The sequence below is a fragment of the Cebidichthys violaceus genome, unplaced genomic scaffold (assembly GCF_023349555.1).
Source record: "Cebidichthys violaceus isolate CVI_PGR_0920_01 unplaced genomic scaffold, fCebVio1.0.p SCAF_29, whole genome shotgun sequence".
NCBI classification, from domain to species: Eukaryota; Metazoa; Chordata; class Actinopteri; order Perciformes; family Stichaeidae; genus Cebidichthys; species Cebidichthys violaceus.
Window position 1 is genome coordinate 3,128,473 of NW_027176472.1, and position 9,570 is coordinate 3,138,042.

A 9,570-nucleotide genomic window follows, 5' to 3' on the forward strand; every position below is an offset into this window, starting at 1 on the left:
GAGCCCAGAACAGAGCAGGAAGCATCAAACCTCTCTGGATTATCAGGAAGCTGCTCTGTCACTCCTGGTCTCACACTGGTCAGATCTTCAGACAGGATGAGTTTTGGATGAGAAGTGTTTGGGTCCAGAATCACAGGAGTGTAGGAGACCATGTCCTTCATCTTGTTCCAGATGTTGAAGGTCAGGTTCCCCAGGTGTTTGGCCTCGTCTATCAGAGCTCCTGAGAGCAGCTGTGGATCCTCCAGCAGGATGCGCTGCTGGACTCTTTCCACTGCAGCCTTGTAGTTGTTCAGGAATGAGACGTCTTCAGCTCTCAGCTCGTCCTCTGTGGCTCTGACTGTGTCTGAAAGAGCTGCTATCTCTCTGCTCAGAGCCTCCATCTTCTCCTTCATCATCTGACTCTTCTGCTCCTCTTCCTCCCTCAGTGCAGCCATCCTGGCCTCCTCTTCCTCCTCTAGAAACTGGTGAAGCTTCTTAAACTGTTCCTTAATCTTCCTCTCTGTGCGTCGGGCCTGGACCTTCATGTGTTCTGCTGTTTGATCAGACTTCACTTTAACTTCTTCAAAAACCTTTAACTTCTCCTTTAAGGGCTCCAGAGTTTCCTGAAGGTTCTTCTTGTGTTGTCGAGCAGCTTCATCGATGGGTCTGAATCTGTGGTCGCTGTGTTTCTCTGAATCTCTGCAGACGACACACACTGGCTGCTGATGGTCCAGACAGAAGAGTTTGAGTTTCTCAGAGTGCAGACTGCAGAGAGTCTCTGAAGCTCTCTGATCTCTCTCCAGTAAGAAGGACTCACACAGGTTCTTTAACACCAGGTTACAAGGTGGATCTGACTTTGAAGATCTTCTCGTACAAACTGGACACTCCTGAGTTGGTTTCTTTCTCCACCAGCTCTTCAGACAGTCTTTACAGAAGCTGTGGCTACATGACAGAACAACAGGATCTCTAAAGACTTCATGACAGACCGGACAGCAGAGATCCTCCTGTATTCTGGAAGCCATTTTGTCTCTGAGTGAAGCTGAAAACACAGAAAGTACATCAGTCATGGCTCCCCTCCCTCCTCTACTAACTTCTGTTTTTAGTCAAACTCACATTCAGTGTGTGGAGCGTCAGCAGGTTGAAGCAGCAGTGTTGTAGTTTTCCTCTTTTCTCTCCTGTAGCTGAACTCTCTCAGATGAAGTTGTTAGTTTGTTCTGAAGGTGAATCTGATCGTCTGTTTTCAGTCTGTGTGTCTCTTTAGTGAGGAAGAAAGACAAACTGTTTCTTGCTTTGTCTCAGGTGAGGGGCGGAGCTTTGTCACACCTGCTCTGATGAATGTTGTTGGTTCACATGTAACACTGAGGTGTGTCTCATTCCAAAGTACTGATTCATTGCTGGATTTAACTGCCATCAAAATGATTTACAGTTGTGGTCAAAAGTTTACATACACTTGTAAAGAACATAATGTCATGGCTCTCTTGAGTTTCCCAGTTATTTCTACAACTCTGATTTTTCTCTGATAGAGTGATTGGAACAGATACTTCTTTGTCACAAAAAAACATTCATGAAGTTTGGTTCTTTCATGACTTTATTATGGGTTAACAGAAAAAGTGATCAAATCTGCTGGGTCAAAAATATACATACAGCAGTGCTAATATTTGGTTACATGTCCCTTGGCCATTTTCACTTCAATTAGGCGCTTTTGGTAGCCATCCACAAGCTTCTGGCAAGCTTCTCGTTGAATCTTTGACCATTCCTCTTGACAGAATTGGTGCAGTTCAGTTAAATTTGATGGCTTTCTGACATGGACTTGTTTCTTCAGCATTGTCCACATGTTCTCAATGGGATTTAAGTCAGGACTTTGGGAAGGCCATTCTAAAACCCTAATTCTAGCCTGATTTAGCCATTCCATTACCACTTTTGATGTGTGTTTGGGGTCATTGTCCTGTTGGAACACCCAACTGCGCCCAAGACCCAACCTTCGGGCTGATGATTTTAGGTTATCTTGAAGAATTTGAAGGTAATCCTCCTTCTTCATTATCCCATTTACTCTCTGTAAAGCACCAGTTCCATTGGCAGCAAAACAGCCCCACAGCATAATACTACCACCACCGTGCTTGACGGTAGGCATGGTGTTCTTGGGGTTAAAGGCCTCACCTTTTCTCCTCCAAACATATTGCTGGGCATTGTGGCCAAAGAGCTCAATTTTTGTTTCGTCTGACCACAGAACTTTCCTCCAGAAGGTCTTATCTTTGTCCATGTGATCAGCAGCAAACTTCAGTCGAGCCTTAAGGTGCCACTTTTGGAGCGAGGGCTTCCTTCTTGCACGGCAGCCTCTCAGTCCATGGAGATGCAAAACACGCTTGACTCTGGACACTGACACCTGTGTTCCAGCAGCTTCTAATTCTTGGCAGATCTGCTTTTTGGTGGTTCTCGGTTGACTCTTCACCCTCCTGACCAATTTTCTCTCAGCAGCAGGTGATAGCTTGCGTTTTCTTCCTGATCGTGGCAGTGACAAAACAGTGCCATGCACTTTATACTTACAAACAATTGTTTGCACTGTTGCTCTTTGGACCTGCAGCTGCTTTGAAATGGCTCCAAGTGACTTTCCTGACTTGTTCAAGTCAATGATTTGCTTTTTCAGATCCATGCTGAGCTCCTTTGACTTTCCCATTGTAGCGTTTGTGGGCGTTTGTATCCAATGAGCCCTATTTAAATGGCCTCAGAGAAGTCACCAGCTGTAGTCACTCATAATCACTCACAAGAAGTTAAGAGGCCATGCTATGAAGCTCATTTCATTGACACAACTTTCTAAGTCACCAAAATTGCTAATTCATGTTGCTGTATGTATATTTTTGACCCAGCAGATTTTGTCACTTTTTCTGTTAACCCATAATAAAGTCATGAAAGAACCAAACTTCATGAATGTTTTTTGTAACAAAGAAGTATCTGTTCCAATCACTCTATCAGAGAAAAATCAGAGTTGTAGAAATAACTGGAAACTCAAGAGAGCCATGACATTATGTTCTTTACAAGTGTATGTAAACTTTTGACCACAACTGTATGTCGTTGTTTAGTATGCTTGTTTATTAGGGGTGCAACGGTTCACAAAAGTCTCGGTTCAGTTCAGTACGATACAGTGGTGCCACGGTTCGGTACGTTTTCAAGATGGCAAAAAAACAGAAATGCCAAATCCTCGCTGGGGAGACTCTCAAGGGGGCGTGTCTGATTTGGTTCTCTGTTTGGGCTTTTGTTTTCTTTTACAAAGCATGAATTATGGTCTGTCAGAAATGGGCTGGTGAAGGAGTAGCGTCACGGGGCTCAATAGCATCCAGCATGTTGGTACAGCCTGGTTGATCATAACAGAGTAGGGAAAGACCTTTAGTCCTGTTTGAATCAGGAGGGAACAGATTCCGAAACACTGCGGGAGAGTTTGTAACGAATATCACGTGACTATTCACGTACACTGGGCGTGATGGTGCTGGTGTAAACAGGAAGTAGATTGGTTGCTTAGTTTGAAAAAATACGACAGAGTAATAAAGTAGTCTTTAACAATGAAAGGTCGTGTTCGATACTTAAGATCTTCTCTAAAACCTTCTTCTATGAACTTTAACAGACACAGTTCATGGAAAGTTATAGATCCATGTTTTGTTCCTTTATAGTTTATGATTGTGAACTTGTTGTACATAGTTGTACAGAACAAAATAAGCATTAATAAGAACAGGAAAGTCCTCCGTTTTGTGTCCGTCCTCCCTAAAGCTGCTAACCGTGACTTCAGACGTCTCCGTAGGTCTGATACCTCCGCTCACTGATCGCTCCATTAACAGCTGTTTCCTCCGTAATAAAGCAGACTTTAATGGAACAACAGCTGCTAGTAAAGACAACACGGTCAACAACACCTGTCATCAGTTGTTCATGTTGAATTAACCTGGTAGTCGATCGGTAACCAATGCTGTTGTCGTTTGTGAACATCCGGGAACGGTCACGTGATAAGACCGCGGTGAATCAGGGAAGGACGTCGCGTTACGTCGGGTGGGTTGCCATGTCTGAGCGCAGTGGCTGCACCAATTTCAGCTATATTTTATTTTTCAAAAGCAATTTAATGTTATTCAAATGTATTGTTCGGTTCGTAATACGTATCGAACGGTTCAATGCGTGTATCGTTACACCCCTAATGACTTCATATTTATAAATTGTGTAAATTGTGAACATTTCATGTAATTAAACATTGATGTTAAAGTTTAGAAACATTATAATCTGATCTAGAACATGAAATAAAGTTTGTTAGATGTGAACAATGATTGAAGCTCAAACATTCAGTTCATGATGAATTGATTCTTTATTCTTCATTAGGATCCATCAGCTTCCACAAAGTGGTCGCTGGTCTTCATGACTCCACACACACAAGTCAACACAATCAAAGAAACTAAAGTTTAAAATGACACAGTATCAATAACAAGAACTAGAATGACCGACTCACGGCTGTATCCCTCCACCAACCGGTCAAGTTACAGTTTACAAACATGTCTGTTCAAAATGTCATCTTTTGTGTCAAAGTTGAAGGAGTTCCCTCCAGACGTTCCTGATACATCACATTGATGAGAATGGAGCGGAGGAACATCATGAAAACAAGATAACAACATGAAGCCTCTGGTCTCGGCTGTCGAGGACTAGAACGGCTAAACAAAGCAGAACATGAGGAACTAAGTGATAGATTTCATATATGAAAAGGTAGAGAATAGAAACAAACAGCTGATTGTCAAACTAAATAACAACAAAGAGAATGAAAACAATAATAAAACAATAACTGAAATAATTAAGATATATTTAGAAGAATGAGACATCAGGAGGACAGGTGCAGCTTTAAGACTTTAAAACATAAACATCATGAATATATTTATGATCTTTATCTCTAACTGCTCTGTTCCACTGTCACACACACCTTCATTGGTATTATATTTAGTTTATCAACAGTGAAAATGTATGGAAACATCCTCTCAGTGAAAGTGTGTGTGAAGGTGTGTATGTGTGTGTTAGTATCAGGATCAGAGAACGACAGCTTTCCTCTGTTCCAGTCCAGATTCACTCTGATCCTCTGGAGCTTCTTCTGCACTAAGAGATCAGTGACTGGACCTGGTAGTGACCATGCTGAGTATTTATCTTTATAGAACCCTATTATCCATAATCCAGACTGTATGAATCCCTTCCTCTGGACAGACTCTGCTGACACACCCAGAAACCAGACTGTACTGTCTCCTACCTGGACATCCCAGCTGTGAGTCCCTGAGTTAAATCCCTCAGAGCCCAGAACAGAGCAGGAAGCATCAAACCTCTCTGGATTATCAGGAAGCTGCTCTGTCACTCCTGGTCTCACACTGGTCAGATCTTCAGACAGGATGAGTTCTGGATGAGCAGTGTTTGGGTCCAGAATCACAGGAGTGTAGGAGACCATGTCCTTCATCTTGTTCCAGATGTTGAAGGCCAGGTTGCCCAGGTGTTTGGCCTCGTCTATCAGAGCTCCTGAGAGCAGCTGTGGATCCTCCAGCAGGAGGCGCTGCTGGACTCTTTCCACTGCAGCCTTGTAGTTGTTCAGGAATGAGACGTCTTCAGCTCTCAGCTCGTCCTCTGTGGCTCTGACTGTGTCTGAAAGAGCTGCTATCTCTCTGCTCAGAGCCTCCATCTTCTCCTTCATCATCTGACTCTTCTGCTCCTCTTCCTCCCTCAGTGCAGCCATCCTGGCCTCCTCTTCCTCCTCTAGAAACTGGTGAAGCTTCTTAAACTGCTCCTTAATCTTCCTCTCTGTGCGTCGGGCCTGGACCTTCATGTGTTTTGCTGTTTGATCAGACTTCACTTTAACTTCTTCAAAAACCTTTAACTTCTCCTTTAAGGGCTCCAGAGTTTCCTGAAGGTTCTTCTTGTGTTGTGGAGCAGCTTCATCGATGGGTCTGAATCTGTGGTCGCTGTGTTTCTCTGAATCTCTGCAGACGAGACACACTGGCTGCTGATGGTCCAGACAGAAGAGTTTGAGTTTCTCAGAGTGCAGACTGCAGAGAGTCTCTGAAGCTCTCTGATCTCTCTCCAGTAAGAAGGACTCACACAGGTTCTTTAACACCAGGTTACAAGGTGGATCTGACTTTGAAGATCTTCTCTTACAAACTGGACACTCCTGATTTGGTTTCTTTCTCCACCAGCTCTTCAGACAGTCTTTACAGAAGCTGTGGCTACATGACAGAACAACAGGATCTCTAAAGACTTCATGACAGACCGGACAGCAGAGCTCCTCCTCTGATCTGGAAGCCATTTTGTCTCTGAGTGAAGCTGAAAACACAGAAAGTACATCAGTCATGGCTCCCCTCCCTCCTCTACTAACTTCTCTGTTTTTAGTCAAACTCACATTCAGTGTGTGGAGCGTCAGCAGGTTGAAGCAGCAGTGTTGTAGTTTTCCTCTTTTCTCTCCTGTAGCTGAACTCTCTCAGATGAAGTTGTTAGTTTGTTCTGAAGGTGAATCTGATCGTCTGTTTTCTGTCTGTGTGTCTCTTTAGTGAGGAAGAAAGACAAACTGTTTCCTGCTTTGTCTCAGGTGAGTCAGGTGATGGTGGAGCTTTGTCACACTTCCTCTGATGAATGTTATTGCTTCACATGTAACACTGAGGTGTGTCTCAGTCCAAAGTACTGACTCATTGGTGGATTTAACTGCCATCAAAATGATCTATGTCTTCGTTTCGTATGCTTGTTATACAACAGTTCTTATGATATTATGGCTTCTCATTTTTTGTGCTTTTTCCTACGAAAGTACAGCAACACACATCAGCTTCCATTCGTTCCATGCAGACGGTCTTTTCAAAATAAACCTCCGTCGTCACAGGAAAATCATTAGTTGGATAGATATCTGGATATAAGACAATAAACACAGAGCTGAACAGTATTCATGTTTATGTGAACTCTGGTGACTTAGCACAGAGACGGTGGAGTGACAGTAATCGTGTGTGTGTGTGTGTGTGTGTGTGTGTGTGTGTGTGTGTGTGTGTTTGAAGGTTCATGTGTACACGTTGGTCACAATGATTCATGAATGTGCAGCTTGTCTCATGTTTTCTTTCAATGATCGTAGCCAGAAGCTTACATCAAAAACATTTAAATAAATAAACCGTTTGATTTTAACCAGATTCTGTAAGAAACATTACATTCTGAGCTCTTCAGTGCAACTAGGAAGCCATGATTGATTCACCTGAGACCAGCAGTCACGTGACGAAAAATCGGAGAAACTAAAAATGTGAATATTTCAATATATTTAGCATGTTTAGCCTCCATTTCTTTCCAATTTTGGTAAAACTTGTGGACAATGTTGTATTTTAAATTCCACTGTTTTCCAAATTTTGTAAAAATGATTTATCAAAGAAATACTAAAAGACATGTTCTAGTTCTCTCTACTTCTCTACTTGGTTGTGCTGCTTCCATAGAGGATCAGGACTTTCATACACCGAGGGGGCGCAGGTTTAAAGGGGGTTTAGGGTTCAGAGGGTCTCTCAGGCTGAACGTACACGTTAGTAGTTTTTGGTGACTTGGCCTCCTTTACGTTTCTCTCCTCGTGGTTCCTGTCATAGTGTGAACACTCTTCACTTCACGGACTGTAAGTGTGGGTTCATATTTCTGTTAGATTGTGTGTGTGTGTGTGTGTGTGTGTGTGTGTGTGTGTGTGGTGAGGAGGAGGAGGAGGGAGGAGGAGGGAGGTCATAACCCATTACTCACAGCTAGCTGTGTTTACTCTCATCTAATAGGAAAAACAACATTGATGGCTTCCACCACATTATAAATCGATATATTACCCAAGCGCGTTGTAAATCACGTTGCCGTTGCTTCGCCGGAGCAATGGACTCTTCCGCATTGATCCCTCCACAGATTTAATAACGCCGTAGAGGATCAGTCGGCTGCAATCTAAATTAAGCTCTGCAGGATGTAATCACACCTCTAGCCCATTAAATGGGCCGCCTCAGTGCATAGACTTTCTAACCGAGGGACTTCGAGGGGGGCCCGAGTTTGGAGCCTCGGGGGGGACAAACGTAAAGCTGCGTTTACTCGCGGGGTCGTGCATTCGCCGTGCCGTCCTCCGTGCGGACGCTTCGGCGATCGCGGCTGAAACTAAACGCTGTCGTGTCTGCTTTACTACCGCCGTTTGAACACTAAATAACCTGATTTTGCTGTAATTTAAAAATCGCAAAAAACGATCCCGAAATAACTACGTAATGATGCTGATTTGTAAAAAAGTCTAAATTCATGGCAAGCAAACAACTTTTTAAAATACCTGTTTTCTGAATGGAGCTCGGATCGATCCGTGCTATGCTAAGCTAACACTGTAGCAGCTCCATCAACTCTCAAAAACGTCATCTAGGCGTGAATACAGCAGCGTGGTTACCGTTTCTACCATATACATCTTTACACACACAGTTTGGTCCGGTCCCTATAATATGAGGTAGCATAGATCTCTGGGTGAACACCTACAACCACAATGTGCTTCTGATTCAACAGCGTCAGTGACGACAGGAGGGGAATCTCAACGCCGATAAGCTTTAAAGACACAGCGTCGTTTTCAACTCAACACAATGTCTTTTTACAATCAACACTCGATTGATCCAGGTGGCGACAGAGTGCCTACCTCAAGGGAAGGAGTTCAAGTACCTCGGGGTCTTGTTCACGAGTGAGGGTGAGATGGAGCGGGAGATCGACAGGCGGATCTTGGTGAAGAGGGAGCTGAGCCGGATCGGTCTACGTTCAGACCCTCACCTATGGTCAGGAACTCTGGGTCGTGACCCAAAAGGACGAGGTCGCGGCTGTAAGCGGCCGAAATGAGTTTCCTCCGTAGGGTGGCCGGGCTCAGCCTTAGAGACAGGGTCAGGAGCTCGGACATGAGGAGGGAACTTGGGAGTTGAGACGCTACTCCTTTGTGTCGAAAGGAGTCAGCTGAGGTGGGTCGGGCATCTAATCAGGATGCCTCCCATTGGAGGTTTTCTGGACACGCCTGAAGTTGTTAGTTTGTTCTGAAGGTGAATCTGATCGTCTGTTTTCAGTCTGCGTGTCTCTTTAGTGAGGAAGAAAGACAAACTGTTTCCTGCTTTGTCTCAGGTGAGTCAGGTGACGGTGGAGCTTTGTCACACTTCCTCTGATGAATGTTGTTGGTTCACATGTAACACTGAGGTGTGTCTCATTCCAAAGTACTGATTCATTGATGGATTTAACTGCCATCAAAATGATCTATGTCGTCGTTTAGTATGCTTGTTATACAACAGTTCTCATGATATTATGGCTTCTCATTTTTTGTCCTTTTTCTTACAAAAGTACAGCAACACACATCAGCTTCCATTCATTACATGCAGACGGTCTTTTCAAAATAAACCTCCGTCGTCACAGAAAAATCATTAGTTGGTTAGATATCTGGATATAAGACAATAAACACGTTTATGTGAACTCATGTTCTAGTTCTCTCTTCTTCTCTACTTGGTTGTTCTGTTTCCACAGAAGATCAGGACTTTCAGTTGAGACGCTACTCCTTCGCGTCGAAAAAGGAGTCAGCTGAGGTGGGTCGGGCATCTAATCAGG

At 43.7% G+C, this 9,570-nt stretch overlaps 2 protein-coding genes across 2 annotated transcripts in view; both read right to left on the reverse strand.

Annotated features, from left to right (window-relative positions):
• The window catches only part of LOC137880634 (nuclear factor 7, ovary-like), a 2,193-nt gene extending 957 nt beyond the window's left edge, over nt 1–1,236 (reverse strand). The window contains exons 1-2 of the mRNA XM_068722105.1: nt 1,093–1,236; nt 1–1,018 (exon numbers count right to left, since the gene is read on the reverse strand). The exon at nt 1–1,018 is cut by the window's left edge and continues 957 nt beyond it. Coding sequence (XP_068578206.1) covers nt 1–1,001 — 1,001 coding nt within the window. The 5' untranslated portion in view covers nt 1,002–1,018; nt 1,093–1,236. The remainder of the gene's footprint in view (nt 1,019–1,092) is intronic.
• Nucleotides 1,237–4,322: 3,086 nt separating this feature from the next.
• Nucleotides 4,323–6,504, reverse strand: LOC137880633 (nuclear factor 7, brain-like). The gene is made up of 2 exons (XM_068722104.1): nt 6,374–6,504; nt 4,323–6,297 (listed from the first exon to the last, which is right to left on the reverse strand). Exon 2 carries the CDS (start codon nt 6,278–6,280, stop codon nt 4,892–4,894), a length of 1,389 nt encoding a protein of 462 aa, XP_068578205.1. The 5' UTR covers nt 6,281–6,297; nt 6,374–6,504; the 3' UTR covers nt 4,323–4,891.
• Nucleotides 6,505–9,570: the final 3,066 nt, after the last annotated feature.